Below are 25220 nucleotides of genomic sequence, written 5' to 3'. Positions count from 1 at the left end.
ATTACACTTGAATTCCAGGCACTTCCACACATTCAAACTGTATTCAGTGCTGAAACATACTATGCTGTTTCAATGACTGTAGCCCATGAGTACGTATAGTCATTTAAGTAGCAATGGTTCTTTACACTTTTTGATTAATCATTTCAACTGCTGTATTTCATGTGGAATCTTTGTTCCATGAGATGTGGCAGTTGATACAGGACTTGTTGTTTCAGTCTCTTTGGACAAACAAAATTGGAAAACACACAATTATGGTGTTCAAAGTTGGTTTGCATAATTTTATGCATGCATAAATCATAAAATCATAAATTTTTTCTTGCAGGGGATATGACTGTCTGATTATGTAATACAAAATTTCCTCACCAAAATATTTTTATGATTTTATGATTTATGCATGCATAAAATTATGCAAATCAACTTTGAACACCATAAATTAACCAAACATTAGGGGGGTTCACAATTGAATTTTATAAAACTTTGGAGGCCAATTTAAGGCCTTTATGAACATAATTTTCCAATTTTGGCAAGATGTCCTGAAAAAGGTGTGACTGATCAATCAGTGCAATTTATCAACTTTTTAATAATAGGGAGTTGAAAAATCGACTCCCAGGAATTAATAAATCGACTCCCAAACGTCGTTTACGTCGCGCGGACCGTCTCGGGACGTCTCCCCCGGGTCCGCGCGACCTCGCGCGGCCCCAAAAGCATTTTGGGAGTCGATTTATTAATTCCCCTCTCGAGGATGGGAGTCGATACATTAATTTAACAAAAAATGACAGAATATACAAAAAAAAAATATCTTGTCACTGTTGTACCCAAAAGCCCTAAAGGCTTTACAGCAATATAAATACACTCTTTAGAGAATATTTTGAGCTTCACGGCATTAGTACTCCTCAGGGAGACCCTGTGTAGCTGGGGGCAGATTTGGCGGATTTCCTACTAAGGCAAACCCCCGAAACCTTATCTACGGTGCTCCAAACGGCCCCAAATTTTTTCTGCTATAAGAATACACTCTTTAGAAAACATTATAAGCTCCAAGGAGGTATTACACATCAGGTACACCTTCTATTGACCGTGGTGTAGCGTAGCGCAGCGCAAATGCGCTATTTTTTAGCGTAGCGTGAGCGCAATCGCGCGCATAAGCGCTAAAGCTACGCGCACAGGGTGAAAAGCTAATTTAGCTTATAGTTTAGTGTTAGCGCAGATACCTGTGATTGCCCTAATGCTACACAAAAAAATAGTGCATTTGCGCTGCGCTACGCTACACCACGGCCAATAGAAGGTGTACCTGATGTGTAATACCTCCTTGGAGCTTATAATGTTTTCTAGAGAGTTTATTCTCATAGCAGAAAAAAATTGGGGCCGTTTGGAGCACCGTAGATAAGGTTTCAGGGGTTTGCCTTAGTAGGAAATCCGCCAAATCTGCCCCCGGCTACACAGGGTCTCCCTGAGGAGTACTAATGCCGTGAAGCTCAAAATATTCTCTAAAGAGGTTATTTTTCTAGCTAAAACAATTTGGGGCCGTTTGGAGCACCGTAGATAACGTTTCGGGGGTTTGCCTTAGTAGGAAATCGGCCAAATCCACCCCCCGGCTACACAGGGTCTCCCTGAGGAGTACTAATGCTATGAGGCTTAACATATGTTTTAAAGAGTGTAATCTTATAGCTAAGAAACTTTGGGGCCGTTTGGAGTACCGTAGATAAGGTTTTGGGGGTTTGCCTTAGTAGGAAATCCACCAAATCTGCCCCCGGCTACACAGGGTCTCCCTGAGGAGTACTAATGCCGTGAAGCTCAAAATATTCTCTAAAGAGTGTATTTATATTTCTGTGAAGCCTTTAGGGCTTTTGGGTACAACAGTGACAAGATATATTTTTTTTGTATATTCCGTCATTTTTTGTTAAATTAATGTATCGACTCCCATCCTCGAGAGGGGAATTAATAAATCGACTCCCAAAATGCTTTTGGGGCCGCGCGAGGTCGCGCGGACCCGGGGGAGACGTCCCGAGACGGTCCGCGCGACGTAAACGACGTTTGGGAGTCGAATTATTAATTCCTGGGAGTCGATTTTTCAACTCCCTAATAATATGTTCATAAACAGGTCAAAATGGGTCCTAAAGTTTTACAAATTTCAATTGTGAACCCCCCTATTGAAGGCCCTCACAAGTTCAAGAAGTAGACACAGAGATTCTCCTGGATAAGCCCCTCTTTTTGCTGGGTGACTTTGTAGTCACCCAATAAGAGATGGCAGCTGTACAGCAGATTGAAAAAAAAGCTCGATTTTCCTGATGCTCTCAGGCAAGAGGGGTGACATAGCGCACAAGTCCATCCTTCGGAGGGTCCCTGCGGGACGGCGTCCCCCCTCCACATAGAGAGGGACTTAGGCCCTGTTTGGCACTGATATAATTATAGGTGATATAATCGCTGATTAATTCAATAAAAAATCGGATGTACTTTGCGCACTGCGAAAAACTCGTCGCGCACTGCAGGGGGCGTCCACTCGACGTCCCGGCCACAGTGCGCGGAAGCTCAAAATGCTTCGCGCACTGCAAATGAAAAGCTTGAAATTGTCATTTTTTTTTCTGCCAGCCGGCAGAGGGGATTTTTCTTTCCCCTCCTCCATTTTCTTGGGGTATTCGGACCCCCCAGCATGACATAAAAAAAGGATGATAAAAAAATACAAAAAATAAGTGGAGCGCACCCCCCGGGGATTCTTAACCTGCTAAAAAGCCATGGATCGGGTACCCAGCCCCTTGAAAACAGAGTTCGAGGGGCAGAAGTACATACCCCATGACTTCGCCGTGCGGATGGCCGGCACAGGCTGGTCCCGGAGCGGAGTACATGCACACTCCCCCAATGACCGGCCAGCACGCACGTGGAGTGCAAATCACCGGTCATCAAGGGGATTACGTACTCCTCTCAATGACCGGAACGGTCCCGCTTATCGAGAGGAGTAAACACACCTCTCGATGACCGGAACAGTCCCGGTCATCGAGAGACTAAGCATTCCGCTCGATGACCGGAACAGTCCCGGTCATCGAGAGCAATTGATCCCCTCGATGAACGGAACGGACCCGGACATCAAGAGGAGGAACACTCTTGATGACCGGGTCTGTTCCAGTCGTCAAGGGGAGTGTTTACTCCTCTCGACAACTGGAACAGACCCGGTCACGGTCATCGAGAGGAGTAAACACTGCTCCTCTCAACGACTGAAACAGACCCGGTCATCAAGAGTGTTCCTCCTCTTGATGGCCGGGTCCGTTCCATTCATTGAGGGGATTAAGTGCTCCTCTCAATGACCGGAGCGAACCGTTCATCAATCCTCTCCTTGAACAGTTTGCTCCGGTCATTGAGGGAGTGTTTCTCTACTTGGTGACCGCAGCAGACTCGGTCATCAAGATGATTATTTTCTCGATGCCCGGGTTCGTTCCGGTCATCAAGTGGTGTATTTAATCCTCTCAATAACCGGGACCGTTCCGGTCATCGAGAGATGTGTTTACTCCTCTCGATAAGCGGGACCGTTCCGGTCATTGAGAGGAGTACGTAATCCCCTCAATGACCGGTGATTTGCACTCCACGTGCGTGCTGGCCGGTCATCGGGGGAGTGTGCATGTACTCTGCTCCGGGACCAGCCTGTGCCGGCCATCCGCACGGCGAAGTCATGGGGTATGTACTTCTGCCCCTCGAACTCTGTTTTTGAGGGGCTGGGTACCCGATCCATGGCTTTTTAGCAGGTTAAAAATCCCCGGGGGGTGCAACCCGGGGAGGCGCTCCGCTTATTTTTTGTATTTTTTTATCATCCTTTTTTTATGTCATGCTGGGGGGTCCAAATACCCCAAGAAAATGGAGGAGGGGCAAGAAAGATCCCCTCTGCCGGCTGGCAGAAAAAAAAATGAGAATTTCATGGTTTATTTTCTGCAGTGCGCGAAGCGTTTTGAGCTTCCGCGCACTGTGGCCGGGACGTCGAGTGGACGCCCCCTGCAGTGCGCAACGAGTTTTTCGCAGTGCGCGAAGTACATCCGTAAAAAATACAAAATTCAACATAAAGCCTCCAATATTTTTTTGTAGGCAACCTACAGTGCTGGTCTCTTCAACTTTGAAATCAGATTCAACTGATTCAGCCATCTTCAGCACCATACTACCAATATATCACTTTTGACCAATATGAAGTGATATAATGGTATTATGGTGCTGAAGATGGCTGGATAAGTTGATTCTGGGTTCACAGTTGAAGAGAACAGCACTGTTGGTTGCCTACAAAAAAAATTTGGAGGCTTTATGTTGAATTTTGTATTTTTTATTGAATTAACCGGTGATTATATCACCTATATTTATATCAGTGCCAAACAGGGCCTTAGTTAAGTTAGATTTTCACTTCGGTACAGGCGGGCTCCGTAGAATGATGGAGATTAAAACTGGGGCTGTGCCAGACAACCCCATAACTATAGCACTCAACTTCACTCTCGAAGTCCAACCATTAATTAGCAAAACACAATACATAATCCGTTGGAGTCGGTACAAGCTGTCCAACGCACCTCTTTCTTTTGGAGCTTGATGTTGCCGTTGCAACAATTGCCTGTAATCCCGTCGCAGGTAAGGCTTTTGCCAGCCGAGTGTGAGGCCTTGTTTGCTAGATATATATAACGAGGGAATTGTTGACTTGAGCTGGCGGAAGACAAGCGTAGGAAAACACTTGGAAGCCATGTCAATGTCGTCTCAGAGGACACATGAGGACAGCACAGGACCCCCCGAAGTATGTGGGTAAAATGTACCGTGCGCGAATATGCGCGCGCGAGAGGCTCTTTCGGGCCGACAGCCTCCATGCTGACCTCCCTTAATGACCGGGAGGGATCCCTCCAGGCTCCCGGTGAGTGAGGTCGCGTGCACTGGGCGGGGTGCGGGACGGATTGCTTCCGATCGGTGAGGAAACCTCGCCGTCGGTTTTGGTACAACCCATCGAAAAAAGCAATCGATCGAAATCCGGTCCGACGACTCTCAACGGCGACCCGGAAGAGTACCCCCAGAAAAAAAAGGCCTGGCCGGCTGCGATGATCAGGTATTTCGTCAGCGTTTCGGAGGTGTCCGGCGGAGTGGGTCCTCCGAGCTCGCTCACATTCATTCATTGATTCGGTGTCGGTGGTTTGCGTGATTGTCGCCGGTAGAGTACGGCGCCGACGACAGCCGAGATCGAACCCGTGCCTCTTTCCAACGGGGATAAATGCCTGAAATTATCCCACTTCAGACACATGCTCTGTTTGGTCTCTTCTTCGAACGTCCCCCTCGCCTTTTACTAGGGAGACCCGGGGACCAGGCAGGCTAAAGCATGACTCCAATCTTTCGTTATCACCCTCGGGTGGGAATAACTATTTTTGCAGATTTTTTTTGGTGGATCTGATCAACACCTTTTTCCCCTGTCGCCGGCGGCCGGAGACTTGTTGACCGTGTCCGGACTCCGCTGGCGGGAATGGGATCGCCAACTTGAACAGGCTGGTCCCGGGCTCTCGATGAAGCCGATGGGCTGGTGGTGTGACATGGCCAGGTGCGCGGGTGGGTTGTGACAGGTGGTGCTCGTATATCATCTTCTCCCCTGGCAGCCCAGCCACCCAACACACACCCACCATGAACAACATCAGCTTCCCAACAACCACCACAACACCTCCCCAGCCAGCACAACCACCACCCAAAAACACCAGCCACATCAAGCGCAAGATCTCCCTGCCCAGCCTCACGAACTCATCCACCCACTTCGCATCCGCAACCACACACAGACCACCACCCCCACTCCCGCCACTCCCGCCAAACTACAACAGCCACTCCCCACTCAACATCTTCAAACGATCAACCCAGCAGCACGCATCCAAGTCATCCATCTCATCATTCACCCACGCCCAGCCATCAAACTCAACCAGCCCACGACCACTCCCACCCACCCCACAGCCACAGCCACACCCACTAGCACCACCACTGCAACATTCACCCAGCTCAGCCCACCATCCATCACTCCCCGAACCGCAGACATCAAACCCACACAGGATATCCGCACTCGGCGCAAGCTATACCTCAAACCTCCATGACTACGGCCAGCCACTCGGCGCACACTCCATCCCAATCAGAATCGGAACACGCCCCATCTGCTTCTCATCATCCGCAGGCCCACCACCCAGGCGATCATCTGACCAGAAAACAACCACCCCACCCTCCTCAACGGACTCCCAGCCCAACAACAACTCACCCAAACCCACCCACCCACCAGACAGGCTACACATCTACACCACCCGGCCATCCCTAGAGGACCACAACAATCGCGACGAGCACCACCACACCAGCACCAGCACCAGCAGACACCGCCGGAGCACCTCCGTCAACGAACTCAAACAGAAACTACCCCCCTCAACACTCTCATCCTCGCTCTCCGTCGAGCGCGGGCCCAGTAGATCCAACCAGAGGGGCGAAGCTAACAAGAACATCATCCTCCAGCCCGGCTTCGATATCGCCTATCTCAGCCATGTCGCCAAGTTCGTGCTGGATCACGTCCCACGGGATACCAAGATCAAGGGGAACATCGAATATCCCATGTCATTCACCGGCAGGGATGCAGTCGTCAGTCCAATTTTCTACACCGTCACTCGTTGACAATCACACTGAACCATCTTCTCTTCCTTCAGACAATCATCACACACTGTCTCAATCGTCTCAATCCTGCCACAAAATCAACCACCCAAGCCACCCTCAACCGCAAACTAGCCTTATCCCTCTCACGAGCACTCCTAGCCGAACGCTTCTTCCACGAGGTCTCCAACCTCAACCACGAGCTCATCCTCAACGACAACATCGAGGAAGTCTACATCTTCCCACACACCCACAGCTGGATCCATCCCAACCCCTCAACAAGAACATCATCATCATCATCATCATCATTCTTACTCGACTACCAACAGCTTCCCCAAATCACCCCGTGCGACCTGCCCCAAGGCGTACTCACAAGCCTCACGAAATGCTACTCGTTCAGCTGCCAGATGGCCGGCCCAAATACGACTCATTCCCTCTGCTATAGCTACGACTGTCCACTCAGGAAGAACCGCACCACCAGCACCACCGCACCTCTTCACTACCCCCCCACTCTGCTTCCAGCCCCCTCATTGCCCGAGGCTTCTCCCGTGCGTTTTTAACTATACACCCTTATTAAGATTCACTCGATTGATTGGTTTGATCTAGGTCCCCTCCGTCGTCCAAACTAAGGATTGGGCCTCCGTAGTCTCCAAGGAACTCATATCCTCTCTAAACTCCAAAGAAATCGCTCGCCAATCGATCATCTACGAGCTCATCTCTGGCGAACAGGAATACGTACAGGATCTGGATGATTACGAAAAAGTGTGTACCAAAGTTCATCGCGAAATTTCTGTCCGGCTGATCAAGCTCTTCAAAGCTCTTCATCATACCCCTCGTCCAAGCCAGTCCGCCGATTCTGCCCCCACAAAGACTGCCGGAATTCAAGGAGAAAGTGGTCTCCAACGTCCTCGAGATCCGCGACCACAACCGGGTCCTGCTCCAGAACCTGCTCATCCGCCAACAGGATCAGCACCCACTCGTCAAGGGCATCGGCGATGTCATCCTCAATTCGGCCCTCGAATGGGGCCAGGATTATATCCGCTACACGAGCGATCACGTCTTTGGTGAAGTCGAAGTAAACGACGAGAAGACTCGGAATCCTTCGTTTGCTGAGCTCATCAACGTCAGTCTCCACCCCTCGTCGTCCTCACCTCACCCTAAACAACTGACAAAAAGCAATGTGTAGCAAATCCCGAAAGTCAGTCCCCGACGTGCCGACTTCAAACACTACCACTCCCGGGCGTTTGTCAGGCTACAACGATACAACCTCCTCCTCGAGAGTCTGTTGAAGAAAACCCCAGACGGACACGAGGACCGGTCGAGCATCGAAGACGCCATGGAGGTCATCCGGAGACAGTGTAAGGAGGCCGACCAGGCCGTCAGCTTGCAGCAGGCCAAGCTCCATCTGGTCCGGCTGAACAACGAAATCGTCACCAAACCGGATACACCGGTAAGCCTACAAAAATAACACCCACGCGATCTCACCTATTGACATCTGATTACGCTCAAACAGGATTTACAACTGTTATCGCCCAACCGGCAGCTGATATTCTCTGGGAAGATGCTTCGGAAGCCTGAGGGAGGCACGGGATTATCCGAATGGTCAGAACTGCACGTGATGCTATTTGACCACTACTTCCTGATGACCAAGATCAAGCGGCAGGACGAGTACAACCAGCGGTACCATCTCTCGCGCCCGCCGGTGATGCTAGAGCTGATGCGGGTGACGGGCTTCAACGACCCATGCGAGCGCAAGTCGCGAGGCCTCCGGACGATCACGGGCACGCTGGGGAGCAATGGGGGCCTCGAGCGGGGGAACAGCGACCCGTACAGTGGCAGTCCAGTAGGCGCCGGGGGCGGGCCAGGCGGGGCGGTGGCGGCAGACGACCGGTGGCTGTTCCCGATCACCGTCCAGTCCCTGGGCAGGAACAGCTACTCGTGCACGATGTATGTCGACTCGGAGCGGCTCCGGTTGGTCTGGAAGGCTAAGTTCGAGGAGGCTATCGGGCTCCGCCTCCAGATCCTCGACTCTTACAAGGTCTTCGATCTCTACCCTATGACCGACCAGACCTTCGCCGCCTCCGGTTCTGTCCCCGCTCACACTACTCCCCCTGCTGGCCATGTTAACGGCTCCGGAATCGGCGGGTCCGCCGGCTCTATCAATGCCCAATCTAGCGGACCACTGAATCCTCCCAATCGCGGGCCCACGGTGGGCGAGGCGATCTCGAACATGCACGGCGTACGCGACGATTACCTCTCTCACCAATCAACACACATTTTCCTGATGAGTGCTCTTTTTTTTATAGCCGCCGACGTGTTCGGTTCCGTTCCGGTCGTCGGATGGAAAGCGGCTGATAGCGATCGGCTGCCAGGATGGATTATGGATCGGATTACGGAACGACCCGGGCTCGATGAAGCAAGTGATCTACCTGAAATCAATCACCCAATGTGCGGTCCTACAGGAGTACGGCTTCCTGCTCGTGCTAGCGGAGAAGATCCTGATGGCCTACCCGCTCGACTCCCTCATCCCCTCCCGCAACTCCCCCGCCGTCCATCCGCATAACCACGCCTCGAGCATGATATCCTCTGCAGGCGCTAGAAACCCCGTCAGGGCTATCGCTTCTAGACTCAGTGGAAATAAAGATGTGCTCTTCTTTCGCTGCGGAAAAGTCGGACCGCGCACCCTCGTCATCTGTCCGTCTTCCCCTCTCCCCCCTTCCATCACATCCCGTGTGTTTCTTATCTCTGACTGTGCTTTTTTTTGTAACAGATGTTAAGAAGGGCGGCGTCAACCAGACCGTGTTTAAGGCGCTCGAGCCCGTCCGGAACTCTGAGAACGCGCAAGTGACTAATCGGCGGGGATTTTTTGGGATCGGAGGGACCCGCTCGGACTCGTTCCGGGGCTACAAAGTGAGTCCTGCCCATCCCCAGCCCAACCCAAAAACAAGGCTGAGTGTTGTGGTTGTTTGAACAGGAATTTTTTGTGCCGTCCGAGTCGTATGCGATCCAGTACCTGCGCAACACGCTGACGATCCACTGTGCAAGGGGGTTCGAGATCATGAACATCGATACGCTCAAGACGGCCAGTATCCCGGACTTCAACCAGATCAAGCAGCAGGACGCCCGGCTGGCCGCGCTCCAACGACGCTGTGACGAGTCGAGACCGTTAGGCATGTTTCGGCTGGGCGACAACGAGTTTCTTCTCTGCTATGACGGTCAGTCCCTATCCCTCCCTCCCTCGACAAAAAACAAGAGACTGATATGTGGGGTGTTTGTACATAGAGTTTGCGTTTTTTGCGGACAAGCATGGGGATCCTCTTGTTGACCGATACGGGGCGATGATGGAATGGGACGGCCGACCGACGACAGTAGCCTACAGCTCGCCGTACGTGATCTGCTTCTCGACGACGCTGGTCGAAGTGTGGAACACGCTCACGTCCCGCCGGGTCCAGATCATCCGGGGGCAGGCTATCCAATGCACCTATGATGGCGGGGCGCTCGGCGATGATGGCTCGCATGCCCATAAGACTATCACTATCGACCAAAGGCCCCGGAGCGCCAGCGGGGGAGCGGCCAGGGGCAGTCATGCCGGGGCCGAGGACGACGGCGAACGTAGGGTGCATGTTATGATGAAGGATAACGACGCGTTCTATCGCGTCTTCGAAATGGTCCCACTCACCCTCCATTAACTTCCCCCCTCCCTCTCCCTCTCACTCTCCCTCTCCTTCACTCTCTCCGCCCCTTGTTTGTTTCTACGGTCCTCGGTTCTCTCCTCTCTTTGTCTTCGTTTTTTTTTTTTCTAATCTTTTTTGGGCGGGTGGGTCGGGCTGGGGGAGTAGTGTACATACGCCGACGACTGCGGCTTATCGGCCGTTTCTTCTCTCACCTCTCTCTATGTTCTTCTTTCTATGGCTAGCGCCAATCATCTACACACATACATTTCTCTGCCTCGATCTCTTCCATCTCTCCTCTGCTCACTATTTGTCTTTCCCCATCTTCCATACTTTCTTCATATTGTGTGTGTTTAGTCCATCGTTCGTCGTCACCCTTGTGTTTATTGAACCATCATTGTCCTTGCTACCACCTGCCTCCGAACGCAGCCCCTAACGCACACTTGTTGTCTTCTGGAGGTCCCCGCCGTGTATATCAGATCCACAGCACGCTGGTCATCACTGACCCGCGCCCACTCAAATCCCACCCCCATTGTGAGGGTTGATGTGCGCCAATCAAAAGTATCGACCCGTGGTGACATGTCATGATGTACTAACAGCTTATATGTGCAACTGCGGGCCGTAAAACATGGAACATTAAGATGGTCATCAATAAATGCGCAAACATGAAGCTGTCTGGATTGAAACAGTTCCGAGCAAGGTAGCATTATCAAGATCAGACATGAATATAAAGCACTGGGAAATCAAGGCCCCTTTGGGTCGGCTGGAATTTTCTCTGCAAACTGGACATCTCGAATACCATCCTTGCTCAAAACAAATCGGGATGAATAGCGCCTTTCGTCTCTGGTTACTAGGTACAACTTTTGCTTCGCTTTCTCATCTCAAGTTCTCAATCAGTACTCGTCCCCCGCCATGTCGTGTTGAGCCTGTGCCAGCAACGAACGGCGACACCGCACTGCATAGATCATCGCCCGGCTTTCACGAATTCAGCGCTCGATCGTTGGGCCAAGATGGCCGGGCGGAAGGCACTACCTCCGGTCTTCTGGAGATCGATTTGAACGAACCTGCCTGTGAAGATTTTCGCTCAGAATGTGAGCTGGAATAGTGTCTCATGGTCTTGTGTTTGTAACATGGCTGACGTGGGTTGCTGAATTTCATCTGGGAACATGTTGCCTGCTTGTTAGATCATCCAGGAGGGAGGGAAGGACTGTTGCGTGATTCGGGCGATGGGCCCCAAGATGACGCAGTGCGTCCAATATCGCCTGTTCGAGTAAAGCTGGAGAGTGAGTCATACACGTTCTGATGCTCAAGTAACCTGTGTGTCTCATCCCCTTCCCTGACACAGATGTGTTGGTATACAGAAGGCGTAGAGCCATCTGAATCCAAATTCCCACTGGCTCATGATGTGCAAAATGTTGGCCTGGTCAGATCTGTGATGCTTTCAAACAAGCGTGAGAAGGAACATCAGACCAAAGATTCAGACATTTTCCGTCAGAAAAAATTAAAGAGAGAAAACCAAGAGGATGGGGAAAAACCCGAAGCAGTTCCGGCCATCTCAATGAAGCAGGAACCAATTATTCACGCAGTTGAACATAGCCCAGGGGACTTCAAAATCATCGAATTGGATGACACTTGGGATCCCCTGTTCAAGTGGGCAGCAACATACCTTGGAGACACCAATCAGTCCCCAGTTGCCAAGGCTTTTCTGTTGGAATTTGGAGATCAATTAACACAAATTAACAACAAGCTACCGCCTCGTATGTTTCGGAAAAAGATCAGCTTGAAAAGCGTCCCAATCGAGCTCATCCAAGCTCATGGTCTACAAAGTGAAAGGCTGGATCCTGGGAATTGCAGCTTTCTGATCCTGCCTACTGGGTTTAGAGGCAAGGACACCAAATTCAGCAGAACCATGTGCTACGCGAAATATAAAGCTGTCCAGATACTGGAACTCTTGGTGCTTTTTCATGGACTTTCTATTTCATGTGGGTTGAGCCACACGATTCTGGGCCAGCAGATTGGAAACAAGCTGGAAGACCTGGTGGGATGGTATAAGAACATTTTCTTGAAAGACACTGAAGATGGTCTTCCGCTGTTTGGTTGGTTTGAGGGCACATCAACAGAGGCCAAACAATCTGAAGATAGATTTTTCGGCATCAAGAAAGAAATGGCAATCGTGTTGTCCGCTTGGCACTGGAGCAGAAAGTCATTACATCACAAAGCTGAATTGGCACTTTCATTGTTAGCTTATTGGTATGCTAAGCAGGCTCATTTGAAAATCCCTGGTTTGGGAAGCGCCAATCAAGCTGAAGCTTATTGGAAGTTGGTTTCTGAAATTAGAGAAGCCTGCAAAGCATATTTCAAGTGGGGTAGTAGCATCATCCATGAGCCTGAAGACAAAATACTCTCCATCATTCAAGGGCAGGAAACTGTCACAAAATCACTGGTGATTGCGATTGAACACCTCTTGAAACAGCAACACGCTGGTATCCCAGACACATCCAGAGCATATATCGCAAAACAAGTCAAGAGTTATGTGGAAAGAAGCCGGTTTGATTTAGATCATGGAGGGATGCTAAGCTTGGATAGTTTGCCTCTTTATCTCGTGCCAGTTGCTCGATCCCAAGATGGTTCTGGCCATCAAGAGGCTTTTGTCGGATTGAGGGGGATCGAAGCACGGCACTATCCAAAGCAGCCCAAGCTGAAGTTGCTTACAAACAGGATAACCGAAATAGCCAAGTCACTGGGTATTTTACACGGGATTGCAAGCTGTCTTCTGGGAGATATTGTGCTAGGAAACTGTGATGGGCTCATACAATGGTACCTAAGCATCCTGTTTGACCAAACTGCTGAGAGCCTTCCCATTTTTGGCTGGGTGAATGTCCCATTTCCATATGTTCAATCACCAGAAAGCGCATTTGGCCCTGTGCACAAATACTTATCAACTAAACTGAATCATCTAGGCATGCAGTCAGAAAATCAGGCCCACAGAATTGCAATCACACTGTTTGGGATGTGGTATGCAGAGATAGCTGCAAAAGCACTACATCCAGAATCTTCTCAGCTTCCTTCCTACCAAATTCTCTTGGATCAAATGGCTGGTTATTTGAAGCTTTAGACATCCAATCACCACTACTTTTGATGATTCATTCACCGGGATCCAAGAACTTTGGGCTCCTTCTCATTTCCAGGAGTAACTGCTTGAGTTCAAGGTCATCTTGCTCCCCCATAATATTAATGTTTCTTGAATTTGTCAGTTCTTACGGTCTTCTGTCATTTATTCTGGGGTGTTTCTTTGCATTCCAGGACTGAAAATCAAGCGAGTTGTTTTGGGTTTTTCTTTAAGGGCCTGTACCACAGGACATGAAAATTGAAATTTTCCAAATTTATTTGGCTCAAAATTTCTTGGGACAAAAACTGAGCCTGTCCAAAATGTAGGCTTGAGCCTAAATGTGAAGAATTTCAACATTTGAACCCTCTGCTAGTTTTCAATTTTTGTGTACAGGGCAAAAAAAGTTGAATTTTTTTAAAGTTGAGACCCATGGTACAGGCCCTAAATAAGAATAACATATCTTGCTTCCCCCATTTCTTAAAAGGATTCCATCTCTCCTCTGCTCACTATTTGTCTTTCCCCATCTTCCATACTTTCTTCATATTGTGTGTGTTTAGTCCATCGTTCGTCGTCACCCTTGTGTTTATTGAACCATCATTGTCCTTGCTACCACCTGCCTCCGAACGCAGCCCCTAACGCACACTTGTTGTCTTCTGGAGGTCCCCGCCGTGTATATCAGATCCACAGCACGCTGGTCATCACTGACCCGCGCCCACTCAAATCCCACCCCCATTGTGAGGGTTGATGTGCGCCAATCAAAAGTATCGACCCGTGGTGACATGTCATGATGTACTAACAGCTTATATGTGCAACTGCGGGCCGTAAAACATGGAACATTAAGATGGTCATCAATGAATGCGCAAACATGAAGCTGTCTGGATTGAAACAGTTCCGAGCAAGGTAGCATTATCAAGATCAGACATGAATATAAAGCACTGGGAAATCAAGGCCCCTTTGGGTCGGCTGGAATTTTCTCTGCAAACTGGACATCTCGAATACCATCCTTGCTCAAAACAAATCGGGATGAATAGCGCCTTTCGTCTCTGGTTACTAGGTACAACTTTTGCTTCGCTTTCTCATCTCAAGTTCTCAATCAGTACTCGTCCCCCGCCATGTCGTGTTGAGCCTGTGCCAGCAACGAACGGCGACACCGCACTGCATAGATCATCGCCCGGCTTTCACGAATTCAGCGCTCGATCGTTGGGCCAAGATGGCCGGGCGGAAGGCACTACCTCCGGTCTTCTGGAGATCGATTTGAACGAACCTGCCTGTGAAGATTTTCGCTCAGAATGTGAGCTGGAATAGTGTCTCATGGTCTTGTGTTTGTAACATGGCTGACGTGGGTTGCTGAATTTCATCTGGGAACATGTTGCCTGCTTGTTAGATCATCCAGGAGGGAGGGAAGGACTGTTGCGTGATTCGGGCGATGGGCCCCAAGATGACGCAGTGCGTCCAATATCGCCTGTTCGAGTAAAGCTGGAGAGTGAGTCATACACGTTCTGATGCTCAAGTAACCTGTGTGTCTCATCCCCTTCCCTGACACAGATGTGTTGGTATACAGAAGGCGTAGAGCCATCTGAATCCAAATTCCCACTGGCTCATGATGTGCAAAATGTTGGCCTGGTCAGATCTGTGATGCTTTCAAACAAGCGTGAGAAGGAACATCAGACCAAAGATTCAGACATTTTCCGTCAGAAAAAATTAAAGAGAGAAAACCAAGAGGATGGGGAAAAACCCGAAGCAGTTCCGGCCATCTCAATGAAGCAGGAACCAATTATTCACGCAGTTGAACATAGCCCAGGGGACTTCAAAATCATCGAATTGGATGACACTTGGGATCCCCTGTTCAAGTGGGCAGCAACATACCTTGGAGACACCAATCAGTCCCCAGTTGCCAAGGCTTTTCTGTTGGAATTTGGAGATCAATTAACACAAATTAACAACAAGCTACCGCCTCGTATGTTTCGGAAAAAGATCAGCTTGAAAAGCGTCCCAATCGAGCTCATCCAAGCTCATGGTCTACAAAGTGAAAGGCTGGATCCTGGGAATTGCAGCTTTCTGATCCTGCCTACTGGGTTTAGAGGCAAGGACACCAAATTCAGCAGAACCATGTGCTACGCGAAATATAAAGCTGTCCAGATACTGGAACTCTTGGTGCTTTTTCATGGACTTTCTATTTCATGTGGGTTGAGCCACACGATTCTGGGCCAGCAGATTGGAAACAAGCTGGAAGACCTGGTGGGATGGTATAAGAACATTTTCTTGAAAGACACTGAAGATGGTCTTCCGCTGTTTGGTTGGTTTGAGGGCACATCAACAGAGGCCAAACAATCTGAAGATAGATTTTTCGGCATCAAGAAAGAAATGGCAATCGTGTTGTCTGCTTGGCACTGGAGCAGAAAGTCATTACATCACAAAGCTGAATTGGCACTTTCATTGTTAGCTTATTGGTATGCTAAGCAGGCTCATTTGAAAATCCCTGGTTTGGGAAGCGCCAATCAAGCTGAAGCTTATTGGAAGTTGGTTTCTGAAATTAGAGAAGCCTGCAAAGCATATTTCAAGTGGGGTAGTAGCATCATCCATGAGCCTGAAGACAAAATACTCTCCATCATTCAAGGGCAGGAAACTGTCACAAAATCACTGGTGATTTTGATTGAACACCTCTTGAAACAGCAACACGCTGGTATCCCAGACACATCCAGAGCATATATTGCAAAACAAGTCAAGAGTTATGTGGAAAGAAGCCGGTTTGATTTAGATCATGGAGGAATGCTAAGCTCGGATAGTTCCCCTCTTTATCTCGTGCCAGTTGCTCGATCCCGAGATGGTTCTGGCCATCAAGAGGCTTTTGTCGGATTGAGGGGGATCGAAGCACGACACTATCCAAAGCAGCCCAAGCTGAAGTTGCTTACAAACAGGATAACCGAAATAGCCGAGTCACTGGGCATTTTACACAAGATTGCAAGCCGTCTTCCGGGAGATATCGTGCTAGAAACCTGTGATGGGCTCATACAATGGTACCTAAGCATCCTGTTCCATCAAACTGCTGAGAGCCTGCCCGTTTTGGGCTGGGTGACCGTTCCATTTCCATACATTCAATCACCAGAAAGCGCATTTAGCCCTGTGCACAAATACTTATCAACTAAACTGAATCATCTAGGCATGCAGTCAACAAATCAGGCACACAGGATTGCAATCACACTGTTTGGGATGTGGTATGCAGAGATAGCTGCAAAAGCACCACATCCAGAATCTTCTCAGCTTCCTTCCTACCAAATTCTCTTGGATCAAATGGCTGGTTATTTGAAGCTTTGGAAATCCAATCACCACTACTTTTTGTGATTCATTCACTGGGATCCAAGAACTTTGGGCTCCTTCTCATTTCCAGGAGTAACTGCTTGAGTTCAAGGTTATCTTTCTCCCCCATAATATTTGTGTTTCTTGAATTTGGCATTTCTTATGGTCTTCTGTCATTTATTATGGGGTGTTTCTTTGAATTCTAGGACTGAAAATCAAGCTAGTTATTTCTGGATTTTTGTCCACATTTCTGTACTTCCTTCATGGTCACTAAAAGCATTCAAAGTATGCAGTGTCCGTTTGGAACAATGCAGTCGGTTGATATCCCTTGGGAGTGCAAAAAAAAACTGAAGAAATTAGGCCCTGTTTGGCGCCGGTATAATTAGTGAAATAATTGCCAGCAAAATAATCTGTGACATGGCAATTATTTCACCTGAAATAAAAAATAATGAATATAATGCTGAGTGTTTGTCAGCACAGGTGTAATAAACCCTGTGGCCCAAACACAAAGCTACCCAGCCAGCCACCCACCCTAACAGCATCAATGGACGAGATCAATAGCAAAGAAGAGGATTTTTTTCTTCATGAAGAAACCACCCTGCTGATGGGATTTTCCCTCCTTCTGACAACAATAACTTGCTACAAAACCATTCAAAGGCCGTACAACGACTTACCTTTATCTGGCACCGACTACACCTTGGCAATCCTTCAGGGAAATCCCCGCCGCACCGTTGATGTCTTTCAAGTAACAACTTCGACGTTCCTTTTCTTATGTGATGAGCTCCTGACTGTCCAAATTGAACCAATCTCAAAGCTACTGCCCATGGAAGAACAACTCACAATCTTCCTCTACATTATCGGACATAATAACTTGAATCGACAAGCTCAGGATTGTTTTCAGCACTCCGGTCAGACTATCTCAAAGTGAGTCATTGTTCCTTTTGGCTGCCTGCTTTTTGGAAATTGACCATGCTTTTGCTTAGGGTTTTCCGACATATCCTTGAACTTTTAGTGCAGCTTGCCCCAAGATTCTTCATCCCTCCTTCACCCGAACGCGCACATTGACATATAGCTTGTAATCCCAAATCTTTGCCTTTTTTCGACAAATGCCTTGGAGCTATCGATGGCGTCCATATTCCGGCAAGTGTACCTGCTGAAAGAGCAGCAGCACACCGCAATCAAAAGGGATTTTTGTCTCAAAATCTCCTTGGTGTGTGCGACTTCAGCATGAGGTTCACCTACATGCGAGTTGGATGGGAGGGCAGTGCCCACAATGCCCGAGTACTTCAAGACGCTCGGACTCAGGATTTTGATATAAAGCCCGGCCACTTTTATCTCGCTGATGCTGGTTACGCGCTGGAACCAAACATCTTGGTTCCTTATCAAGGTACCCGATATCACCTAAGAGAGCAAGCAATGGTTGGCCAAAGGTCAATCTTCATTGCTCTGATTTTCACCACTAGAGTCCGATTTGACTCTTTGGCTCTCTGATTTTTAGACCAGCAAACCAAGAAGAACTTTTCAATCTAAGACATTCAAGTCTTCGGAATGTTATCGAGCGTACTTTTGGTGTGATCAAACAACGCTTTAAGATATTGATGCAGGCCAGCGAGTACAACCTGGAGCAGCAATATGAAATTGTGTTTGCTTGCGCTTGCATCCACAATGTCAACATCATTCGGAACGGTCTCAATGACAAGATTTTTCAACAAGCGAACTCAGATAGTAGCAACAGCTACTTCCACAATCAGGAGGTGAATGATCCTCCACCTAAAGGCGTGTACTCTAGCGATTGAGAAAGAGAGGAATGTGAAAACTGGCAAGACTCAATCGCTGAAGGTCTTTGGCAGCAATATGTTGCAACCTTAAACAGAAGGCAACAACAATAAAAATCATTTATATTCTTTTTATATGTATATATGAATGAAATCCAGCACTGGTTCTATCTTTTTTTAACGGACATGGGCTATAAGTGAGGAAATAAAAAATTGAGATTTCTCAAATGCATCAGTTTTGATGCATTTGATCAATCTCATGATAAAGCCATTGGGTTCGGAGGTCCTTGTCCAAGATACTCGTAAACATTTGGGCGTTAGTATTGTCTTGGAAGATTCGGAAGGCTTCCAACTGCTCAGTTTGACTCGCTTCCTCGGCATGAACTTCTTGATACAATGCCATTGCGCGCTGAAGATTAGATTGGTTATTGGCTGCCCGTTGTTGAAGTCTTTGGGCGTGTTCCTTGCGTTGGGTGTTCATATAGCCAACCAATCCGCTAATAGCCGTAGCGATTGAATCTTTCTTGTGACTTCGTGAGAGATAATTAGACGGGCTGTTGTTTTGGTCGTTTTGCTGATCCACCCATTCGGGGCGATCAGGTTCAACTGGCTGGGAGGGCATAAGCAGTTGCTGCGCAAGGGATCGAGATCCTTTGCCGGTAGCCAATGAAGTACCAAAGATTTTGTCCAGATTACGAAACTTGGGATACAGTACTCCCCAAAATTTCCTAGCATTTGGATGTACCTATACATAATCAATACATGTCAGAGAGAAGGATACTGAATAAAAGGGAAAGGATACCGAACGGACTCACAGCCACATATCTCTCCCAGACATCATGTGAAGCAGTCACCTCGCATGCAGTCTCATCCCATCCAAAACCACTTGCCTCTTTGCAGGCCAGGAAAGTGTTGTAGTACTTTTTGAACGATTGGTTCAACTTGGATTTGCACTTGGCATAATCAAGGAGATGCTCAGTTTCCGGGAACACCTCCCTTAACTGTTGTGCAACGTGCCGGTGAGATGTGTTTTGGAATCCGTTATCTGCTTGTTTCCCCTTCTCGACTTCTTGGACATAGAGCTTGAGCAACATAACCTCCATTGGACCGGTCCAGCGCAGTTTTTTCGAGCCTTTCTGGGAGGCAGTCGGAGTCTGAAGGGATGGCTCATCAGGATCTTCAACGTCAGCGGTTCCGGATTCTGGTGCAGCGCTCAGATGGGAATCGGATTCTCGAGGTGAGGCAGTCACTTGCTGAATTGCTCGGATAGTGGCGGCACGATTACCTGTGTGTTGAATCGCTCCTCCCCTTGGACGACCTCTTCCACGTCCACGAGTAGATGTTTGAGGCAATTGCTGGGTGTTGACCTGCTCTTCTTGAGAGGTCTCGGGTGTTGGGTTGTGCATTGTTGGTGTGAGCTGCCGGGTCTGAGATCCTGGCTACCAATATATTTGAGCTGAAATAATTGTAATTACAGCCAATTGTTTATATTGGTGTGCCAAACACCACCGGTATTTCAGCGATATAATTGTGAAATATCTGTGAAATATATCAATGGATATACCGGCGCCAAACAGGGCCTTAATTCCTGAAAGAGAAAAATTGACTTGAAAAGAGGAAATTATGTAGTGATTTGGTGGACCATTTCAGTACGGCTTATTCAATACTATTGGTTAAAAGGGGTATTCCTGAAAGCAGAGTTGAATTTAATTTGCCCTGGGGACAGGTTGAGACCAAGGTTTAAAGAACCTACAATTTTTATTCATCCTGAGAAAATAAAACCAGATCTGAAAGAACGGGGAGATTAGAAAAGAATAAAGGACAAGGTTTTTGGAGAAAGTAAGGCATACCCAATGGGAAAACAAAGGTCTTGGAAAGACAGCTAGTTAATATACGCTTATCACCATGTTTAGATGAGCAAGAGAGGTCCATGAATTGAAGAGTTGAATCCAATCAATCAATTGATCCTAGTAGATCAAGGGAGACAATGTCTTGATTCAAAATCATTGGGGAATTTGAGTCAGGTGGAAGGGTTGTTGGCAGGCTGAGAGGAAGTGGTGAATGATGAATCTAATAATGAGCTTGCTGATTGATCTTGAATCTCTAGGACAGATTAGGTTTCACTTGATGATCTCCATGCTCAAAATTTACCGGTAATTGCACAGCTTGAGCTATCACCAGAGTCTAGCCATTTCACATGAGTGACAGTGAGGTGTATGTTGATTTTCAACAAGGTTTGGTTTAAACTACATTGGTTAGGACTCTGAACTGCTCTGATCCATCCAAATAGAGTGTCATCCCAACCCATCCATTAGCCAGAGCATGAGGTGCATCCAACTGGGTCCAAAGCTGACACACTTAGAAATCAAGCTAATTATCCAAGTTTATTAAATTCACACAAACACAGAAACTTAGATCTAAGTTTTGGCATGTGTTCTTTAGCAAGAGGCACCAATAATAATAATTACATTGAATTAAATTGAAAATACATTGAATTTAATCCCCAAACACCCCAGAGGGAGCCTTGGATTGACCCCCCAGCCCGTGCCGCAGCAACACGCAAAAAGGGATTGGTCAAATTGTTTATCAAAGAGGGCCTAATCAATTAATTAGGGCTGCTCTAGGGAGGGGGTAGGACGAAACCGGATCCCCTGCTGTCAATACCTCCCCCTCCCCCCCTTATATAATGATCCTCCGCTCCCCCTTGACTCTATTTCTACCGCCCTCCGCATCCTGAATACCAGATGCTCCTCTCAACCTCACCGCCGCCGCCTCAACAGGGTTCAACCTCTGCCACACCACAAATTACCGTCAACCAGGGTTCAACTGCCGCCACACCACGAATTACCGTTGTGGTGCTCCATTCCAAACCATAAGTAGTATTTTATTCCTTTTCTTTACATATATTCATCATTACATTGCCCATCTCCCCATAAACCTTCACAAATACCTCATTATTATTGCATATTCAGATTCTACGCCAAATTTCACCTATAGCCACTCATACATAGTACCCCCTTATCTCCAATGGTTCAGTAGTTATAGAGGATACAAGACTTACAGAAACCTTACAGTCTTCATTAGTTACAATACTCATTTCATTAGTAGCTTAGTTGAATCATTACATCACATTCTTTTTACAGATATTTTCTCACATACTAAACCCTTTACATACATAACTCATTATGTACTATGCCTATTGTACACATTACATCATTGGATCTGTGCTTACCTCTTTCAGTAGTGCTCATCATTACAAGTAGTTACTATGTTCACATCACCTTCCCCATTTGTACACCCTTCATTCCCATAGCCAGAGCTCCCCATTGTCTGTGCTCATCCTTCCTTCATATAAGAACTGTCCTTCCCCCTCACTTGTACTTGATGCAGAATTTATAGAGAATTTTAGATACAGAAATTATAGTGCCCATTCTCATCAACCCATTGCCATTGAATCATTTCCAATTGCTTTCCCCCTTCAACCATTGCTCCAACCCTCTCACCTTCAGTAGGCAGTAGTCAGCTCATAGTACTAGCTCCTAAGATCAAGTAGAAATCAGCCACACCTTTTCTTCTTTTTCTTAGTGTTACTCTCATCCCCTCAGCATTAGTCAGGAAGGCAGCCTCATCAGCACCCTTGCATAGCTTACATTAGTACTAGTGTTGCTATCCATTTCCCTTCCAAGCTCTATTCTCCCCTTTGAGTAGTTCCACACCGCCCAAAGAATCCAGGATGATCAAGATCAAACCTCAGGATAAGACGTTGGGATTTGATGGAACCAGCGTCAAAAGGTTCCTGGCAGACTATCAACTTGCCGCAAAGCTGGATGGCGCTTTGGAGCTCGACATGGCGCAGCAGGTCCGCTTCTTTATTTGCGGTGCTGAGATCAAGGACGTCGTTGAGACACTTGATGGGTTCGACCCTCCGAACTGGACGGCTTTGAAGGCGGCCATGTTGTCGCATTGGGGCAAGATTGATACTGCGCGCTTTACGACGCAGGATTTGGAGAATCTAGTGCAGAGTTGGAAGGGCAAAGGAGGTGTCGCTTCTTTCGTCGATTTTCAGGACGTTCGGAAAATGTGGCAGCCTATTCAGTCCTACTTGCTCAGGAAGGACCACATTGACTTGGTGGAAGAAATTAAGCGCCTTTATTATCAGTCGTTTTCGTTAGGCGTACAGGAGCGTATTTGAGACCAGCTGATCAAGGATAAAACAATGATTACAACGCAGGACAATCGGTTCAAGTTGCCCACCTTCGAGATCCTCAAGAAAGCAGTCGAGGAGTTCATGCACAACCAGACGGCCCTTACTTTCGAAGGCTCTCGCGCGAAAGTTCCGGTACCCAAGGGTTCTTTCAAGCAGTCAAACGATGTCATGCAGCGGATGGAGGCTGACCGGCGGCCCAAAGGGACTCCGGAGCAGGTCAGAGCCCCGGCTACGGTAGACGAGATCGAGCGGATGCTACAGTCCTTCGAACAGCGGCTGGAGCAAAAGTTTGCGAATCAGGCTCGGCCCTCGACGCCTCGAGGCCCTATTGTTTGCTATTACTGTCACAGGGAGGGCCACGGGCTGGGTCGATGCACCGAGTTGCAAAAGGACAAGGAAGAGAAGTTGGTGGAGCAAAGGGGAGGCAGTTTCTTTCTCCCCAACGGCGCACTCATACCGGTTGACTCCTCGCGACCCATCCGCCACGTAGTGGCTTCGTACAACCCAAAGGCAGCAACAGCTAGCATTCCGGATCAGGAGTTTCGAGCTGCATGCGGTTCTCTAGACCCTTGGCAGCCTCCCCAAATCTCATCCCAGTCGTTTTCTGGGACGTATCAATCGGATCCTGCGAAGAAGAAGCACGAGACCTCTAAGCCCTTCACTGTCGCCCCTCCTTCTATGGCGCGGCGACCAATGCGCAAGGCTCCAGCCCCGAAAACTGGGTCGGACACGGACGAAATGGACGCTGATCCCGAGTTGTTTGAGCGGGTGCCCGCGGCTCCTCCCATGCAAGATATGTCAAAAGATAGTTCAGCGGCACCGGAGACGCCTAAGACAGTTCCTCCGTCCCCCAAGGTGCGTTTCGAGCGCGGCATCTCCAAGGACCACCCCAACGCGGCGGATGTGATACTCAAGGAGATGTTTGACGTCCCGGTGCCGAACGTAACGGTTTCGGAGCTTTTGGCGGTGGCTCCTTTGGTCGCAGAAGGAATGAAGAAGTGGGTGGCGTGACGGCGTGTCAAGGTTGGAGCGGACGAGATGAGGGTGTTGTCGGGAACGCTGGTGGAAGATTCGGAAGGCAAAGGGCGGATCGACGGCATGAGGCTCTACTCTTGTCCGCTGGGTCATATGCCGTGTTTGGTCGACGATGAGGAGAGTAACACCCTCCCGTTAATTGACTCTGGTTCCCAGCTGAACCTGATTTCCGACTCCATGGCTAATAAGTTTAACATTAGTCCTCGAGTGAATTTCAGCTCCGCGGTGTATGGTATTGGAAACCAGGCGTGTGAACTCGTCGGAGTCGCAGAAGATGTTCCCATCCGGGTTGGAAAGACAATCGTCGGGTCGTGTCACTTCTGGATCATACAAATGGACGGGCCCCTCATCTTTGGTCGGCCATTTCTTATGGACTTCAATGCAAGCTTAAACTTCGACAATCAGGTGGGCGAGCGTATCCTCTTGCCGGACTCGACAGGCCGCAAGATCGAGGTGTCTCTGTGCTCGGTGGATTCTGGACGCTGGGAGCGCGACTTTCCCGGCCACGGGCAAAAGGCGGTCCTCTCTCATAAAGGGAAAGCTCGTGACGACTCTCTGGAAGGCCGTCATTTTTTGTAGACACAGTTGGTTTGGGAGGCGGCAGATCTAATTTAGGGTTCCGAAATCTTGCTGCTGGATCAACTTTGCCCTTAGGAACTCACAGGCCCTATTTCTCTTTGTCTTCTGGTACTCCTCAAGTAAATCCATTCAAAAATTTCGAAAAACAGTTAAAAAATTGTCAAAAGTCAGAAAAAACATTTCCTACTCTTCACTCAGTTTTTCTTGGTGGCTCGGTTTCCCCTCAAGTTCCCTTCAAGTCTCTTCAAGCTTTCAATTCTAGTTTACCCGCAAGGGCGGCATATATCGGCAAAGGTTTATCAGGAGAGGTTGGAAAGGAGGATGATGGTTTTCGGCGGAGGATGGGAGAACTAAAAGTAAGTTCCTCCCAATTGTGCACCTCCGGGCAAGATGCCACGCCTTTGTCAAAAACTCTACTGCGCGCCACAGTTGTGAGCCCCGCCAGCGACCCCCTTTGTTTCTCACTTTCAGAGAGCCTTGTGGCTCACTCGGAACGCCTCCACAATGAGGGAAAACTAGCGCTTAATTCACCGGTATTTTGTCTCTGTAATGAGAATAAACTAGATACGTCCTGTGACGTCCTCCGCAATGAGATTAATCTAGTTCAGCTCCGCGATGAGCCTAAACTCCCAAGCCTCCGCGACGAGGTAAAACTAATGACCCTCCGCAATGAGGTGAAACTAGCTGAATTTCGAATGGCGGAGGAGGAAGGATTTGTGTATTTTGGGATGACGGGGGGATTGGGAGAACTAAAAGTAAGTTCTTCCCAATAGTGCACCTCCAGGCAAGATGCCACGTCAATGTCGAAAACCCTACCTCGGGCCACACTCGTGAGCAAAGCACCGGTGTTTCTTTCTACCCTTGCAGAGAAGGCAGCGTTTGAAGATGTCGCCAAGCACCGGACCTGGCGACTGTTGAAATGCGGCCTCAGTATGCGAACC

General features: G+C 48.4%; 1 protein-coding gene across 1 annotated transcript in view; it reads left to right on the top strand.

The window, feature by feature from the left end:
- Positions 1–5616: 5616 nt before the first annotated feature.
- Positions 5617–25220, top strand: part of PtA15_9A132 (uncharacterized protein) — a gene marked incomplete at both ends in the record, with an annotated part of 40978 nt that continues 21374 nt past the window's right edge. Inside the window, 11 exons of the mRNA XM_053172309.1 lie at positions 5617–6144; positions 6376–6597; positions 6663–7154; positions 7213–7368; positions 7424–7729; positions 7793–8056; positions 8120–8845; positions 8913–9275; positions 9385–9516; positions 9581–9821; positions 9889–10262. Of these exons, the coding sequence (XP_053023562.1) occupies positions 5617–6144; positions 6376–6597; positions 6663–7154; positions 7213–7368; positions 7424–7729; positions 7793–8056; positions 8120–8845; positions 8913–9275; positions 9385–9516; positions 9581–9821; positions 9889–10262 (3804 nt within the window). The remainder of the gene's footprint in view (positions 6145–6375; positions 6598–6662; positions 7155–7212; positions 7369–7423; positions 7730–7792; positions 8057–8119; positions 8846–8912; positions 9276–9384; positions 9517–9580; positions 9822–9888; positions 10263–25220) is intronic.

This window comes from Puccinia triticina, chromosome 9A, assembly GCF_026914185.1.
Source record: "Puccinia triticina chromosome 9A, complete sequence".
Taxonomy (NCBI): Eukaryota; Fungi; Basidiomycota; class Pucciniomycetes; order Pucciniales; family Pucciniaceae; genus Puccinia; species Puccinia triticina.
Note: the sequence above shows the minus strand (reverse complement) of the source record. Positions and strands in the feature narration are given on the sequence as shown.